The sequence below is a fragment of the Rhopalosiphum padi genome, chromosome 2, assembly GCF_020882245.1.
Source record: "Rhopalosiphum padi isolate XX-2018 chromosome 2, ASM2088224v1, whole genome shotgun sequence".
Taxonomy (NCBI): Eukaryota; Metazoa; Arthropoda; class Insecta; order Hemiptera; family Aphididae; genus Rhopalosiphum; species Rhopalosiphum padi.
In genome coordinates this window covers 71,935,896-71,954,744 of record NC_083598.1, presented here as the reverse complement: position 1 = coordinate 71,954,744, position 18,849 = coordinate 71,935,896, and the positions used below count along the sequence as shown (strand labels likewise).

General features: G+C 25.2%; 5 protein-coding genes across 8 annotated transcripts in view; 2 read left to right on the top strand and 3 right to left on the bottom strand.

Annotated features, from left to right (window-relative positions):
- Positions 1-18,849, bottom strand: part of LOC132919520 (uncharacterized) — a 113,832-nt gene that overhangs the window by 24,312 nt on the left and 70,671 nt on the right. The gene's annotated exons all lie outside the window — the stretch shown is intronic.
- Positions 1,812-3,854, top strand: LOC132919662 (zinc finger protein 120-like). Its single transcript, XM_060981428.1, has 4 exons — positions 1,812-2,325; positions 2,398-2,752; positions 2,868-3,020; positions 3,086-3,854. The coding sequence occupies exons 1-4, from the start codon at positions 2,207-2,209 to the stop codon at positions 3,374-3,376; spliced, it is 918 nt and encodes a 305-aa protein (XP_060837411.1). The 5' UTR covers positions 1,812-2,206; the 3' UTR covers positions 3,377-3,854.
- On the bottom strand, positions 4,729-6,572 carry LOC132919661 (mitochondrial ribonuclease P protein 1 homolog). Its single transcript, XM_060981426.1, has 3 exons — positions 5,475-6,572; positions 5,267-5,403; positions 4,729-4,991 (listed from the first exon to the last, which is right to left on the bottom strand). The coding sequence occupies exons 1-3, from the start codon at positions 6,379-6,381 to the stop codon at positions 4,797-4,799; spliced, it is 1,239 nt and encodes a 412-aa protein (XP_060837409.1). The 5' UTR covers positions 6,382-6,572; the 3' UTR covers positions 4,729-4,796.
- LOC132919663 (receptor expression-enhancing protein 5-like) lies at positions 9,248-16,848 on the bottom strand. Of its 4 annotated transcripts, none has more exons than XM_060981431.1 (7): positions 16,663-16,848; positions 16,492-16,552; positions 16,020-16,172; positions 14,019-14,251; positions 13,643-13,778; positions 12,614-12,730; positions 9,248-9,433 (listed from the first exon to the last, which is right to left on the bottom strand). In XM_060981431.1, the coding sequence occupies exons 3-6, from the start codon at positions 16,147-16,149 to the stop codon at positions 12,684-12,686; spliced, it is 546 nt and encodes a 181-aa protein (XP_060837414.1). In that variant the 5' UTR covers positions 16,150-16,172; positions 16,492-16,552; positions 16,663-16,848; the 3' UTR covers positions 9,248-9,433; positions 12,614-12,683. The 4 variants fall into 4 exon arrangements, with proteins under 4 accessions (XP_060837414.1, XP_060837415.1, XP_060837413.1 ...); XM_060981432.1 differs by having other exon boundaries at positions 16,502-16,552; XM_060981430.1 differs by lacking the exon at positions 16,492-16,552 and having other exon boundaries at positions 16,580-16,848.
- Positions 17,988-18,816, top strand: LOC132921364 (ragulator complex protein LAMTOR4 homolog). The gene is made up of 3 exons (XM_060984353.1): positions 17,988-18,187; positions 18,274-18,382; positions 18,448-18,816. The coding sequence occupies exons 1-3, from the start codon at positions 18,125-18,127 to the stop codon at positions 18,570-18,572; spliced, it is 297 nt and encodes a 98-aa protein (XP_060840336.1). The 5' UTR covers positions 17,988-18,124; the 3' UTR covers positions 18,573-18,816.

The following is an 18,849-nucleotide window of genomic DNA, read 5'->3' as shown; positions in this document are numbered from 1 at the left end:
CTAACGATATTAGCCATATTTTACAAAGTGAGCAATTTTATCAAAATTAATTTTTTACACTTTTAAAAAATAACTAGTTTCTTAAAATACTATATTTTTGTTTATAAAATTTCGTACGGTTTACTGTTTAGGCTGTATTTTGGCCGACAGTATTTCCACACTAAATTTACCATCGATGTGCCCATCGAGAATAATATTTGTTCAATATTATTATGAACGAAATTTTTTATTAGGTACCTAATTATTTTTTATTTAATTTTGGCAACCACAACCACTGGCCACATTAGGCACTGACCCTGGTATTTATAATCAATATTCAATTGTTTTACTCGTATTCACTAATATATAAGTAATATTTCATTTTTGGTAGCGATTGCTAACGAGATTGTAAAGTGAAACAATCTTTTCATGAATAGTTCGAGAAAATGATTTGGATAAGATTTAAATTCGGAAATTGCATTTACTTACACTAATCGATCAATTTTTAAACAATTTAAACTGAAATTATAAACCAGGACTATTTACGAGTAAATATCAAATTAATAGTTTAGTGTTATATACCTACTAGTTATTACATGAAGAATCGGATTATAGTTTGCAGTCGATCCATATAGGTAATTAAGTTATTTTTAACCTATTTATTAATTTATAATTTAATATTATGAATAAAAATGTATAGTTTTGTTAGAAAAATAGAGATTTAGTAATTTATTATCTGAAAACATAGTTTTATAATTAATTTTTTAATAATGTGTAATAATAACTCAAAAATAGCAAATAATTTATTACTTTAATATTAAATGTATATATAATGTATTAATGTGTCATATGGTTTTTAGAACGAAAACATTCAAATTTAATGCATTTTTTTTTAAATGATACTCAAGTTAATAGATCAAAATTACTTAATTAATTCGATAATGTGATTCAAAATAGGGGTTGCCATTAAAAAAAAAAATGAAGTTGTGTTACGCGTCCCCAAAATACATGAGTTAAACAAATTTTATGTCGTAGAAATATATGATCAATTAGTCCAGTTAACGTCCCCAAGGAATTGAAACATATTTACTAGATAATGAGTGATAAAGTGCACCCTGTTCCCGAGAACACTCGGTATATTAAGAGGATCAGGATCGCAGTAAATTTATTTTTCGGCCAATAAACATACTCGGAATGTCCGATTTTAATTTTTATTATTTTTAATATATATGCATGAATTCTTTAATAAAATATCTAGGTTTTTTTTATAAAACTATAAACAATATTTCAATATATGTTAATTATTTAACTATTCCTATAGATAACTAGTAAGATTTATCGACAAACCATAGGCGTGCGCACGGTGGATTCCGGGTGTGCCTGGGCACCCCCCCCCCCGGCATGTAATTGGGGCCCTAAAATTTAAGTTCTATAGCATTATATATTTATATGGGTCCGTATTTTAACTAATGTTACTAGAATAAAAATGGTATTTTTTTCTAAAATATGTGGTAAAAAAAATTATGTTTCGGGATAAAAAAAAAATACAACGTAAAATATTTTAAAAAATTACAGGTACCCCTTGAAATTCAGGTCTGCGCACGCCTATGCGACAAACATAAAAAAATAAATAGTTAATAGTTAGTTACATATCTTAGATTTTGTAATATAATATATAATATTCAAATTAAAAAAAAACCATTGTAATATTGTATATTGGAGAGTATGATATCGGAAACTCAACACACACCACATACTGCCATTACTGTTGTTCTCTTATCAGTAAAATAAAACATCAGTAAAGTTGGATAATACGATTATCGTTTTTATTAATTTTTATTTAATAAATACACTTTATATTTAAAAAAAAATTTAAATATAACAATATAAAAATTGTATCTAAAATTATGTAATATCATTTTGGTACTTTATTATTATTTATTTATTTTCATTTATATGTGAATTCATTATTGTTAAATTTCATAGTCTGTATTTGATACTAATTATTTAATTTTTAATGATTTTCTATGATTTACTTTTAATAAATATTGTTATTGTTTATATTAATATAAAAGAATAATTAATATTAAAATCAAAATTTCTTTAATTTTTTGGCTCAATATTTTTGTTAAGTTTCACAGTTTAGACTTTATAGCTATGTAAAATGTAATGATTCCTTACAATTATTAATTGGTTGAATCGATATAAAATCCTTTCATTAAACACAATGCACCAAAATCATTTTTCTAATCCAACAAATAAAAATTGTTCACCTCGTTTACACCACCCAACAACTCCAACTATTGTTGACCGCATTGTTTTTCCACAAATGGTTAATGATGTCAGGTAATAACAAACAAACTCTAATTTTACCTATGAAGGATATGAAATTAAAATATATAAACTATCATTTTTTAGGTATCAATCAAGTAACATATTTGATCCTAGGAATTTAGATCTTCAAAACACGTTGAAGTTAGATACTCATTTCAATGGTAATGTGGATTTTTTTAAAAATCATGACAAGAATGAGTTTTATGACAATTATAGATATATGGAAACACAGTTACCTTCAAAACAAAATTATTATAAAAATTCTAGTCGCTCACAGGTTCTAGAAGTTAAAGCTAGGATATCAGTAGATGTATCTACTATGACTGACCCTTTAACAATAGAAGAACAAGAAAGACTTGGTCAATGGGAAGGTTTTGCTGCTGTACAGTCTGGCAACAAAGTTGCTGAATACTTGACTAGTCTGAGAGAATTTCTTAAGGTAATATAGAAAAATAAATTGCAAATTTTAATTAAAAATAATTCTTGTTTTGAATCCAACAATTTATTTTGATGAATTCAAGAATTAATTTAAATATGTAACATTTTTTTAATAGTTATCTCCTCCACAAGAAGGAAAAAGAAGACAAGGTCTAGGTGATGTTAGAATAGTTACATCACCTGATGGTTCTCGGCTATATTGCTGCTCTGAATGCTTAATGGCGTATACTGATAAAACAGTTTTGGAACATCATTTAGCCAACCATAAGGTAAAAAGCTTAAATGGAGTATTCAACTATCATATTGTGTGTTTTAATCAATATTTTAAGTTTAGGTAGAGCGTAGATTTATATGTATGGAATGTGGAGCTGGTTTAAAACGAAAAGAGCACTTAGATAGACATCAATTAAGTCATAGTGATCAGAGACCATACACCTGTGCAGCATGCCCAAAGACCTTCAAGCGTAATGAACATTTAGCTCGACATTATATTGTTCATTCTGGAGAAAAAGCACATGTCTGCGTAGAGTGTGGAAAAGCATTTTACCGTCGGGATCATTTACAAAAACACGTTCAGGGACATATTACTAAAAGACTCAAAGCGGTTATCAATGCGGTTGTTTAATCAAAATAATATTCAGTTAATGCTCATATAATTATAGTGCCTTTCTCTACACATCTAGTCATTATTATAAACTTGTGTATTGTTTTGAATATATTAGTGAAATATTTTATCTTAGATTAAATTGAACTAGGTACTATTTATTTATTTTTTGTATGTTTTAAAGTTATTAATTTAAGAAGTTGTTCATCAGTTAACCATACATTTTTTTAAAAACCAAAACACTTGCATGTTATATACTATGTATTAATTGTTAATAATCACAGGACAATTAATGCTCAATGGCTTAATAATCAAAGTAAAATCTTACAGAAATATGGATAGTAGATAATAATAAACTATTTGGATAATAATTCTAAATTTACAGTTGATAATCTTTGATTATTAAATGTAACTGACTCTTGGAACAATTGTCTGAACTATATTGTGTAGTACTGAATAATATTTAGTTTTATGTAAATAAATACCGATTATAATGACATTTTTTTTTGTATTAAAAATTTTGTATATTTTAAAATATGTTATTAATGAATGATAAAAATTTCCCAAGACTATATTATTATATATGAAAACTAAAACTATGTCTTATTATAGTCTGCAATAGTTGTGTTTTTTATTAGTTTATTAAAATTTGTTAAATTATTTGTTATGTTTTTGTCATATTATCATTTTAGTTACCATAATTATTATGTACTGTTACCTCGTATGACATTATTTAGTAACAATATATTAGTTCATGTACCTAATATGTATTTAAATTTTACTATTTATTATGTTTATTTTATATTTATAATTGAATACATTTTTTTTTAAATACAAAATAGTGAGACTATCAAAACGTAATAAACTTTAATTTGTGATTTATCTGATTGATTGTTAGATTTCTGGAAACCTATATTATATAGTGTTACATTTTAAGTATGAGTATTTTATAATTGTATTGATGTGTAATGTGTATAATAAGTAAAAAGTAATAGCACTTAAAATGTTTTATACATAACATGTTCTTAGATCACATATTTTAAATTTTTAAAAGAATAAATAGTAAAAATGGTTTATTTTTACTTTTATTATTTGGAGAAAACCGCCAAAATAGATACAAACAGAACATAGAGTATGTATAATAACATAAAGTTATTTAAATTTAAAATATCTAATATGGTCCAGCTTAGTATTTTTAAGACATCATAATCATAAATTATTTAATGAATTCAATATTCAGAAAATTTGAAACAATTGAAACAATCAACAGCTATAATACTATAAATTGTACCACTGATACACCAATAAAATGTATAAATGTATATCAAATTGTAAGTACATTTAAAAAACAAATAAATAATGAATTGGTCAAATTTTAAATTTATCCAATGTAAATTAATTTAATTATTTAAATAAATATCTATAAATGTATCATGTATAACTACTTTTTAATTAATAAATTGTACACAGAATTTCTTCTAAAATCTTCTCTAATTCTCTTTGCGGATATTTTTTGATTATTTCCAATTTGTCCTCTTTGGTAAGCATCTACTTCTAAAAGTTTTCTTCTAGGTATATGTTTTAAGGCTTCAGCCCAATTATTATTAATTTTTAAGTCTGCCATAATCATAATCATCTAAAAATAAATATTATACATTCATAAGTATAATAATATATAAAGTTTATTTATTGTCAAAAACATTGTTTATACATAACATTTTGTCTGGTTTAGACATAATATAAAAAATTAATATTATTATCTTCTACGTAACCTATTATTATAAATATTATTTATTTTATATAATTTACACAAAAATTATGAATGTTTAGTGAATTAAACATCAAACACTCTTCCAAATTCTTATAGTAATTATATCTTAATTTAGGATAACAAGTTAATAGTTCACATACTTGATTAATGGTTAAATTTTTAGTTCCTTGTTTCCAATCTAAATATAAATCAAGTGGTAATTTGGCCATTCTTATTTTATCTCGTTTACCCTTAGCTAATGATAAAGGCTCAACTTTCATTTTATCAACCATTGCACCTAAAAATATTAAACATTAACATAATTATATTATTATTAACTATTATTAATTGTATTGTTGTAAACCTCACCTATGATATATATATCATCATAATTATATTCTTTAAGCTCTTCATTACAATGTGGAGTCAAATACACAAGTTTCTCTCTTGGATAAAGATCTAAATAACTTTGTTTTGTATAATTTAAAGGGAATGTTGGTTCATCAATAGTTGGTATTGTCTTAGATAAACCTTTGAATACTGTACTTTCTTTATTAACATTACAAAATATTATATTAAAAGGATCCTTATGTGTACGATTATAAGACCACATTAACAGTAGTTGCTTAGCACAATTTGTTTGTTCTTTCAGTGACATATGTCCATCATAACTACAATCAATTAATATGTCTTGTCCATACAACATAGCTTCACATAAACGGTAATTATAAAGAGAATTCATTTGTTTTTCATAAATTCTATGAAACATACTATTTCTCATTAATCCATACTCAATGTGATCATTTGTTGGTTCATTTTCGTATCGTTCTAAACGCTCAGCTCTTTTTTCTAATTTGCGCACAATACGATTTTCTTTTTTTTTTTCTATTAAAAACAAGTATCTTAATTGTTTCATTCGGGATGACCGGCTACTTAATTGTAATAAGTTTTGCCATTGATCTATTCTAAGGTTGCTAGGTACTTGTTCACCACTTTCATACAGTAAATCAATCTCTAGGATTAAACGTTTTAATTTTGATAACGTTTCTTCATCACCGCCAGTAATTGAATCATAATCAATATTATCAAAGAGTTTTGATGTACTTGGTTCAATATTTAATGTATCCAAAGAACCCTCTGGTTTAATACAATAATACCGAGTTGCACTAGTAACCGGTACACATAATTTTAATGAAGATGGGTATCCTTCAGCTAAACTTTTAGTACGAAGACCTAACTTACTTAATATTCGAAGTCCACACCTGGATATAAACATCTTAGGATGTAATTTAATATTAATAGATTGAAAATTATTGCCAGCTATGTATTATATTCAAATATTATTATGGTTTCCTGATATGAAATATGAATGTATTAATCGAAAAAATGAATATAAAATATAAAATTATTAAATCACAAATAATTCACATTTCAAACTTCAAAACAAAACATCAACTTCAAAATCATAACCTACAAATTAAAATCACAAATTTATGATTAACTATGTTATCACTTATCATTATTTAGTATTTTTCATAGACATATAATTATATGTCTATGGTATTCTTATATAATTCATGCTATAAATAAATAGATTTCCCTTAAGAAATAGTCTGATAGTCATCACGAATCACGATTTATATCTGTGGTAATGTGGTCTGCCACACTTAGTTGAATACTTTATGATATTTGAAGGTTTATAGCTTTAGCTTATCTATATTCTAAGCTTACTGCTTGGGGACTGATCGTTCACTTAACATTTAATTATATAAGCGTTTTGGCTTTTTGACATTGGGGTATTTAGTGAAACGAAAATATTGGACATGGTCTTAGAAGTTAGAAGATCCTTCTAAGAGATGCAACTACAGTACCACACGCCCAGGTACTCTCAAATGACGCCTCTGCAAAAAATGTAATTCTTATGTTTTTTTTATAATAATTAATAAAGTACATTTGTTTAAACTATTTGATTAAATGGGTTTGAATAGTTTGGCAGTTCAGACGTAATCGGTCAAAAATTCCCGTTTTAAAAAAAGTTGGACAAAAAGTCCGAGCACATATTTAGTATCAGACAAAAAGTCCAATAATATAAAATATTTTATATAGTTAATATTTATTTAAAAAATTAAAAAATGTTTATAGACATTATATTTTCTTATTTTCATTTATAATCTTATAATTTATTACAACATATTAGAACAACAATATCAAAATGTATTTGTAACTAAATACATTTTAACAAACATTGAATTGTATTTAATTTATAAGCACGTAAATCTAAACAAAACTAAAAAAAAAAATAGTATATCGTAATTATAATAAAAAAATATAAATTTGTCATTATAATAGGTATTGTACTACTATAGTGGATTTCCGTTATATTTTTGTTAGTTATACGAAAATATAATATGTGTACAGCATTTTTACATTTTTTAAATAAATATTAGTTAGGTGTATAAAATATTTTGTATTTTAGGACTTTTTGTCCAACACTAAAAATGTCCTCGGACTTTTTGTTTGACTATAAAAAATGAATCCAGATTTTTTATTCAACTTTTTTTAAAGCGGACTTTTTGTAACCGCACTTTTCGTCAGCGATTCATATTCAGACATCATGCAAGAGGTCTTGGAAATTATTAAATATCAATTAACTTAGGTCCAAAAATATTAGATTTAGTATAAATAATTAATAATCATATTGCATTTCTTTTTTTTTTTACTATCAGTTAGTATTATCAATATTATTCTGAATATTTTTGGGAATATTTCATCAATTTTAGCTGCATATAAACATACTATTTCAAACTATTAACAGAATATAAATCCGGACTCTAGTAATAATACTTATCATAAAAATACATATTAAAGACATCAAAAGGTTTTAGAATGGAATTTTATACTACCGAATCCGATAAGAAACATGTTAGATTATTCAGATTATAATTTTACAATTTAAATAAATAAAATATTATGAGTTAGATAATGGATCAATAACTAATAAAGTAATAAGGTTCTTCAACATAAGTTAGAGACCAATACCATTGATTTTATAATATCAATGCCAATACCATAATGTTATCTATACTATTATATAAAATTGTAAGGGATTTTCTACGGCCGCGCTAACCGAGAAAACTACTGAACCGATTTGGCTGAAATTTTTTACTGTTAAACCCGACACTTCTGAAGTATTTAGTACCACTTTTGTCAATGAAAAAAAATTATAAAGTTCATAAAAAATTAAAAACAATTGTACCTATATTATATACATATATTGTGCGACACGGCGGCTCGCGGGTTTACAGCTACCTGCAACCTGACCTTTTTTTCGTCAAATTGTATTATGTTTGATATGAATAATATTGTTCCGAGAAGTTTATCGCACGTAAACTGACAACATGTATACCCAATATTCGTATTAATCTATACAAATACATAGTCGAACATTTAAGTACCTACGTTGGCATAGATCTTCGTACAGTGCTTTTCACATAAACAATTATACGTAGGATTTTCTCGAACTGGGGACCCGAATCATCTTATGATTTTAATTTCAACAGGAGATAAACAAAAAACTTCATATACTCAGGAGTCTTATAAAATTCTTTATCAACCATAAATTACTCAGCATTTATTTTTAGTAAAAATATATTTATCATTTATACCGCTAGAAAAATTTCAATCCGTTTTCATTAACCGTTTTTTATATTTACTTGCCGATCACATTAAACAATAATATTTGAATAAAAAATTCTACATATCATGGTGACATGGTCCGAAGGCAAAATAAACAACCAATCACGGGCGAAGTTGTGACGGGTCGGATAGTTATAACTTATAATAAAAGCGACAATGGTGTTATACTTTGTGTTAGAACTAAGCAATAAAATAATAGTTTTTAATGTTACAATAGTTGAAAAAATAAAAAATAATTTCATAATTTTATGTCTTTTCATGTTCTAAATAGAACTTATGACATTTCCTAAAAAAGTCTAAATATTAGGTATCCTAAACTATGACTATTATAATTATTATCATTTAATATTTAAAAATACTCCATACTAATAATTAGAACCATAATTAATTTATATAATCAACTGATTTATTATACATTTCATTTAAAAATGAAAACAATTAACAAGAAAGGTTTAAAAATATTTTATTAACACTTATGAAATTATATTTTACAGTAATAGAAAACTTAATGAAATTTAAAAAATATAATATAATGATATACTTTACACTGATTGTTTAAATAGTTGTTGTTGTAATATTTTAATAAAAACTGATGATAAAAGATTGAAAAAAAAATTAGTTCTGGTTTGTACCTGAAAATAAAAATAATTTTAATATTGAGACATCAAGTACATACAACATGTTAATTTTATGAAATTATAATTAAGTTATAAATCAAACAAAAGTATATGTTAAGGCGTTAAGTGTAATAGTATATATTTTTAAAGGTTTATAATTTTTAATACATTATATTAATATTGAATTGAAGATGACTATAAAATAATAATAATAATGATTGAATACAGGCACATATACAGGTGGGGGGGTTCGGGGTTCACCCCCCCCCCCAAAATATTTTCGAGTAACGAGGAAAAAATTGTTTTATTATGTTGCGGCACAATTTATATTTCTAAATGTTGTAAACCCCCCCCCCCGAAATTGTTTTTTGTATACGTGCCTGATTGAATATAACAAGTGATTAATAATTAGCATATCATCCATTATATTATATACATTAAATATATCAGCTAGAAGATATTGGATTGAAATAAGTTTTTTTTTTTTTTGGGGGGGGAGGGGGTTGAAAATCATTAGGTGCCATGTTTGAGTTGTAGGGGGTATGATTTAACTGTTCCCATGTAAAATTCTTAATAAGTTAAACCATATACGTGATTAAACATCAAATTTGCAACATGTGGGTGGGGATTATTGTGGATGAAAACAATACAGCGGCCACGCATACTTTACAACTTATTCTGTATTGCACCATACAGTTTTTTAAGTGTAGCTATAAGTATTAGTGTTAATTATTTAACCTCTCTGTATGCTTAACCCAGTTTGATTATCCCCTACAGCCCAGACCTGGCACCTAGTGATTTTCAACTTTCTTTACATATGAAATCATTTCTTGATGGCTAAAACTTCGACAAAGAAGATAAGGTGAAGGAATACAAAAATTAATAACCCGTTATAATATGTGCTTAAATAATGGTGGTACTATGTTGAAAAATAGCTTAATATTTGTACTTCATGTAAAATTATTATATTTTTTTTATTTTTGTTGACAATGGAAATTACTTTCTGGACTTAACTTGTACAATATTTGTTATTATAAAAAGTAGTATATGCCCATCCCAAGTATTTATTTAATTCATTACACCTCCTGAGAATGCGATTCAATCCAAAATCTTTAAACTAAAATGTCTTCTAAATAATACAATGTAAGCAATAACTGAACAACTTCTAAGTTTTCATTAGTATCAAAATAATTAGTAATTAAAATATTTAAAAATGTATTAATTAATTATGAAAAAATAACTAATTACAACATACAATTTTTTAATCGACTCAAGTATAGAAATCTCGACACTCAACATTCCATTCAAAATAAATCAAACTAGAACCATCACTACTCTTTGTAATTTAAATAATGTATTCAAGTCTCTCTAACTCTAAGCAAGTCGAGTGGGGTAAATTATTACCTTACTAATTTCAAGTTATCCTTTAATAATATTATTCTGGGTGGTGTAAGATTGATGGGATTTTAATAAGTTTCAATTTATATGTCATTATTAATGACAATTAACTAAAATTATATGATAAAACAATTGTAAAATTAAAATTATTAGTTATAAAAATATTTATTTTATGTTTAAATAATAAAATTTAAATTAAAAATGAATAAATGCAAGTGAAGAATTTGTAATTTTTTTCTATAGATTAAATAACACTGACACAGATTTTAATGATTTCAAATGTTGAATTGTTTATTGGGTTAAAATTGGTATTATGTGAGAAGTAAGGAAAAACACTGAAACTAAATGCAAAATTGAGTGTACAATAAAACATCACCAAAGCAAATTACAGTATTTGACGTAGTTTGGTTCCCTGTTCCATCTCTCCTGTAATTGAGTGTCCCTAAATGATGATTGATTGAAAAAAGTAGTACGCTGTAATACTTATACTTATACTTTCAAATGCTGCGACAATATCAATTTTACATTATAGATACCAATACAATACGGATTAAAATATCTTAGTTCATTATCTTAACTTGAATTTGACTCTCTAGTATAGCATGGTGGCAAAAGATGTAAAATAAGCAACTAGAGTCTATTCACAATAAGAATGTCCACTCGACCGTCTAAAACTCGTTTTGTTCGCGCACATTTGTTGCCACGGTGAGCGCTGATGTTTGCTGTCCCGTCGCCGCCGTGCCACCATGTATGTGCAAAAATTGTCTAGTGAACTATAATATTCTACCGTTTTCATGCTACTGTACCATTTGTGGTTTGTGCATTTATCCTCTGTATACATGGCGGCACCTGTCAACCGTAACGGCTGACGGCGGTAGTCGACAATGACGACCAATCACAGCACACCTGAATCTTGCCAGGGGGATCAAGCCGTTCCCGCGACTCAGTATGCATGCACGAAAGTGGGCATTCTTATTCTGAATAGACTATACTTATTTCCTGTCACCTTGTTTCAAATCCAAATTAATATAAGTAATAATTTATCACTATTGCACTGGTATTACATATCTATTATCTAGTGTTATTTTATCTAATGGTTTAAAATGTTTACTAAAGATTAATGAATTTCAGAACTTAACTAAAAACACTAATATATGTATATTTTTTTTTACGGTTAAATCGACATCGCCATGGGAACCGCTTGTGCATTACTTCCTCAAAAAAATATTTGTATACCTAACCTAACCGAGACTATATAGATATTATATGTTCTGTATTTTTAATTAAATGTTAAGAATGCAATTAAAATAATAAAAAAAAAAAATATAGGATTAGGAAGATTCCTACTTAAAAGGTTAAATTTTATATCTAAAAATAAACTTCATTAACTTTATTAGAAAAAAAAATATAATTGATTTTTATTAATTTAATTATGTTAATAGTTGGAATATGTATAAAATGAACTAATAGATTAATTTTATACAAACGTTTTAACTTTTAAAATATGGTTAATAACTAATAATCTTAAAAAAATACTTACATAACGATAACTCTATGAATTTAGTTCAAAAACATCAAACATTTGGATTGAAGAGCATTAAAATTATCATTTATTCTAAACTCAGAAGTGACTCAGACTATTAGAAATTCTACATACCAATATTATGGCATTATACAAAACAGTAGATTTTATTTGTATATAAAAAAACCAAACACCAATAATGTAGTTTATACTTATCATTTATCACTAAAAGCAAAATGTTTTTTAGTTCAATATTTCTTATTATAGATGCTTACCCTCTTCAATTTTACTGATGAAAATCTTTATAATGTTCAACAAATTTAAGCCCAAAACTAATTATTTTATTTAATTGATTTTTTCAGTGACTAATTTCTCAAACGCCGCTTCAGTAGCTATAAAAAAAAATGTATACATGATATATTAACCTACTATAAATATAAAATAACTTATTAAAAAAATGATTGATACTATGTTTACTAACCACGTAGAAATACAGAAAAATAATAGTTATAAATTATAGATTTATGGTGAAAAATGTAGAAGTTATTATTTTAATAGTTTATTCTACCATTATGTTCATTAGATTAAAGGTGGTAAATAACAATCTAAAAAATACTCTATTCTATTCCATACAAGAAACAAGTAAGATTAATAAGTAATTTGAATGTTAATTTGCTAATATGTATTAATTAAATAAGGCCATATAATTATAGATCTTTGGATATATTTTAACCATAAAATAATAATAAGAATAAAAGAAAAATTAAGTTAATACTGTAAAATAAATATCATTAATAATCATAATTATTGAAAATATTTAATTAAGAATATTCCGTAGAAGTTATTCTACAATATAATTATAGGCATAACTAGAAGGGGGCTTGGGTGGGGTTCAGCCCCCCCAGAATTTTTGGGTAAATGCATAAGCTTATAAATATATTAGTATTAACTTTATTATTACCTACAATATAAAAAAACTTAAAGGACTAGTAACACACATGAATGTAATGTAATGCATAGGAAAAAACAATGGCGAAGTGTCCTAAAAAGAATTAAAAATGAAAAGGTTAGGGGACCTAGTTTTACAAACGGTATACTGTATAGGGATATCATGACACTATCTAAAAATTGAAATTAATTAATATTTGAAACACATTCTACATAAATATAAAATTTTATAAAGTTGAATTAATTACTAATAAGGAAAAAATAGTTAAGTTATAAAATAATAATTAATTATTCATACAAACATAAAAAAAATATATCATAAATTTATAAATAAATAAAAAGCTATTATACTGTACCTTTTTTAGTAAGATCGTTCATTGCTTGATCAATATCTCCTTGATGCTTTAAAAAGTATGGGCGTATAAATCTATTATATACAACCACAGAACCATTATTGCTGATTGGTATAAAACACCACACAAAAAATATTGTCTAAAAATAAAATTATACAATTATTATGATTTACTTAACAGATATTTTTTCTAACTATTAGTTTGTTGAAGAAATAATAGTTAATAACTGATGTGGTCGAATGAATATTATTGTACCATACAATAAATTAAAATTAAATTCCACTAAATTGAAATGAGTTCTATAATTGTATAACAATAAGAATTATTTTAAACTTTTGATTTCTTAGTATATTTATATGTCATAATGTCATAAACTTACTTTGATTAAAGAATAAAATGGTATCCAATTAAGTAAAATAGCAGCTGGGAATTCAATAAGAGTAATAAATGAAAATACCACCCAGTATGTCAACCATTTTGTGTCATCATCTTTTCCACTAGATTCAACTGCTTTAATCGATGCATATGCCGGGTATAAAAAGCCAATTAAATTACTTAACAATAAGGTTCCATACCCAATTATTAAGTAGAATACAAGAAACACCGCCAAACCTATAAATAAATATTATTTTAATAATTTCAACAAAGTATTTAATAACAAAAAAAAATATTTTTCTTTTTGAGTACTTTTAACTATTGTAATTTATATTATTATTTACATAGTAAATATCGAAAAGTATAATATGTTTTATTTTATAACTTATAATAAAAATTAATTGAATTATGATGAATAATAATATACTTAGTAAATAGGAAAATAATTTTGCAATTAAAAAATCCATTAGTTAACAATTTTAAATTGCAATATAGCAAAATATTTACTTTATGTAATTATTATCAATTTAACGGCAAATATAAAAGTTAACTTATCTATTAAAAAATATTTTTTATTGATTCATTAAATACAACAAATTGTTAAATTGTATTAAAAAGAAAATTTGAGTTTTTAATTTTATTTATTGTAAAGTCGATATAAATTTAGTTGAATGTTACATTTTAAGTCAAAACCAAATTTTATAAAATAAGTAACAAGTAATATTTATAAAACATTAAGATTTTATCAAATCAATTTTCAATAATAAATATTATTTTAAGTACCTATAATAGACATATCAATAAATAAATCAATGATAAAATTCTTTACCTAATATTTATTAGTATAAATACAGAAACTTAATATTAATTTTGAATATAAGTAATATTTTATACATAAATCAACACTAATTACCTATATATGATTAAGATAATTGATGATTTCCTCATAAATTCAGTGATATAAGCATTATGTATTTATTTAAGACTATCTAACCAGACTTTGGCCGTGAAAAAAAAAAACAAATACAGTACAGACTCTGTACTACAGAGTACTTCAATTTACAAGCAAATTGGAATTGGTATACTTTTGCTTTGTAAACTAATTCAATCATGATGGGCAATCTGTCCATTGTGTATTGATTATAGCATTTGGTTAAATTTTGAACATGATTAAAACTATTTTTAAAATTGTTCTGATATCTTAAAAAACAATCTCTGAAATTTTAGTCAAAATAAGTTGAGTAGTTTATGATTCTATAGCTATAAAGATATGGACATTGCCTTTTCGTGTATGTTTGAATAAAAAACAATATTATTTTCTTTTATTTAAAAAAAAAAAATTCAATAATATATTTATAATTGTTTAATATTATAACAATTACAACAAGCTAAAAGGATTATGAGAATATAAATTGACTAACTGATTATTAAAAGTGTGAAGTCTATTACTTATTGTTAGCTGTTATATTAGATAATTTTAACTATATGTAAATTGGTATTGTTTTCATCAGTTTATCACTGTATAGAGGGACATACAGTTTAAAAATAAATTATTTATAGTCTTGACTTTTGTTGATAATTAATTAAAAATATTGTTTCATTATTTATTTTAGTTGAATATGAATGGGGTTTTGTTTAAAATAAATTGTTAAACATACAATTTTTGACATATTAAACATTGGTGTGATTGAAATATATGAAACATCATTAAATTATACAAGTAACAAATTAAACTAATATTGATTGACAATTATTGAACAATCTCAAAAATTCTGAATAAGTAAAAAACATAAATATATAAAATAATATAAAAAAATATATTTTCACAAATAGTTAATAAGATAGGAGCATAAAATGTTCAAATACACCCTACAGGCACGTTGGTCAAAATAAAGACCGGCACAGATAGTAACTAAATATAGCAGTTTGTTAACAAATTACTCCCTCTAATTATTTTATCGACTTCTGGTAAAAAGCACATAAAGGTTTATCTTGAAGTTCTTACCAATAAATAAATTCAGTCTACTGACTCCTGTTTGTGCTTCAGCCCAACTGAAAAATTTACACCAAGGTTTAGACTCATCGTGTAATGAATCTTTAATAGCTGATTTAACAGAATCAAGTTGAATCGCCATATTTAAGTGTTGATACTGAAGAACTGTAAAATAAAAATAACAGACAATTAATCACAGTACTCAGTACCTACGAGTCACCAAACAATACTATTATTAAAATTAAAGCAATGTAAAAAAAATATTAAAACAATTAAGTTTACATTTATTATAATTAGTGCATCTTTTTATTTTTAATTAATTCATCCAAGCTAAGTATACCTAATAACTTGATAAATAGATAGTAATTTAATGTGACTATAACATTTTTACTAAAAATGAAGGATTAAGATTTCAAACATTTAAATCTAACATAATGCGAAATATATAAGGTGAGTATAATTATTAAATGTGCTATGTAAATACCTAAAAATACCTGATTGCTTTTCTAGTATACGATGTAACCTAGTTATTTTTTAATATAAATCTATAAAAAAGTATGTTATAATATTACCTAGTGTTAATATTAAACGAAATCACTAAACTAAACTATTTGAAAATAAAAAAGTATGTCAAGTATTAAAAAATTATAATTACAGTTTAAAACCCGGCGGCTAGTCTAATATTGTTGAAAAACCCGGACGGTGGACATGAAACACTAGTTCTATGTTTGTAGCGTTGTCTCGAATCTCGAAATAGTCGAAATAAAGCAGTGCACACTGTTCACTCTAGGTATATAATAAATATATAATCACCAATCACTATAGTTAATTTGTGGTATATTTAAACAGGATAGTTGTATAAAGCTGATAATGGTGGTAAATAGACTGGTATATACATAGACCTTATACCGTAACCACTTTTAATAACCTTGAACTGGCTGGCGAATTGCAACGTACGCACTACACAGGTAAAAGCAAGTTTAAAAAAACAGGCATGTTAAAAGCGTCAACACGCAGCCCGTGGCCACCAGAACTATAATAGGAAAAAAACAATAATATATACAAATTTTATTTTGTTCAACTATGTAATATATATATATATATAGTGGTATCCATAATATTATGTACTTTGTCAGTGATAGTAACCAGAAATTTGTGTAAAATAAGTTTTTAGTGTGGCCCGTATATGATTACATATAGTACTCTTTTCAACGTTTTTGGTCCAGTTGATACTTATTACTTCTCACATGCTTGCCACTCGATACTTTGTCAGTTGTCGTAAACTTAAACCACAGTATGATTAAGCATTTGATTCATAGACAAGCGACTTGATTGTTTTGGTCCTTCCAATGTGTTATGTTTTAAACACAATGATTTAAAGTTAATTACACGCTGTTTGTTTGAACTTTAAATGCTTTTATAAACAAAATGTGATTATATTTTTAGATATTTATTATGATGACTAATACCAGATAAACAAAAAACAACAGTCAACAACACATAAAATCATTAAATTTATGGTTCAGTATCTAAAGTGATATGAGCGGTGAACATATTTGGTGAATTACCCTCTGACATCACCTGTAATCTATAATATTGACAATTTTATATTTTTATACATAATACTTTGGTTTTTGGTATATAATGTTAGGAAAAACAGAAATCAGTGTCTATCTGATGGAATAACGATATTTTACAGAAAATCTTGTCTAACTACTAGTTATCATGATCGATAACATACATATAATGACCTAATGTTCAGATAATTGTGTATAAACGAATTTTATTCATTTCAAAAATAGTTATAAATTTAAATTTAAATTAAAAAATAAAATTTGTATTCAGTCTGGTGTATAACAGCCCGAAAAGAAATTGAATGCAACCCAACAAACATAGTTCCTTATCACTTAGTATCAAAAATACTTTTTTTGTGATAGTACGGTCCTCAGATATAATATCTATGAGTCCGTGATAAAGACTGATATATTGAATATAGATAATACAATTAATAGTTTAGAATTTTTAGAGATTATAATTTATTTTGTGTTTATAGTATATTTGATATTAGGGATTTGGAATTTGGATTTATAGTTGCAGATTGTAATCAAACAATAGAGATGGAAAGGATTCCCGATCAAATGGGTTATTTAATCATGACGATGGATGGGGCTGTGATTTCTGTAAGTAAAAATACAAGAAATATGTTTAGAAAATTAATAACGATCTATCCTTGATATACATACGAATAATTTATCGATCTGTTCAGTCCGGTGGTGATTTAGAGAATAATGAAAAAATTGCGGACATCATATCAAAAACAATTAGCACAAGTAAAAGCTTATACGTGCCTGATGAACAATTCCAAAACATGTCAAGTATGTTGAATCAAAAATTAAACCGTTTTTAAATTTCATGTTTTGATAATTTTATTTACTTATAGTTTTATATCAACATTATCATTATTCTGTTTGTGTGTCAAATAAGAAAATCCATGTTTCCAAAATTAGACACGATCCCAATACATTAGAAAACGATGAAGTCAGAGGAATTACAGAAGGTTCTTGATCAGCTAAACTAATAAGTTTTTATATTTTAGAGTTTAAGATAAATATGTGTAGGTTATATTATAACTGTAATAACATTTTCTTATATAACGTTAATAATATTTCAAATGTATTAAATTAATATTTATAGATTGGTTAATAATGTTAATACTTTTTTATCAGATAAGGTAAATCATTAAGCCTTAAATTTTTTTTTGAAATATTTTATCAAACTACTCAAATATAATATAAAGTTTTGTTTATTATTTTATGACTAATACTAACTTGACAACTACAAA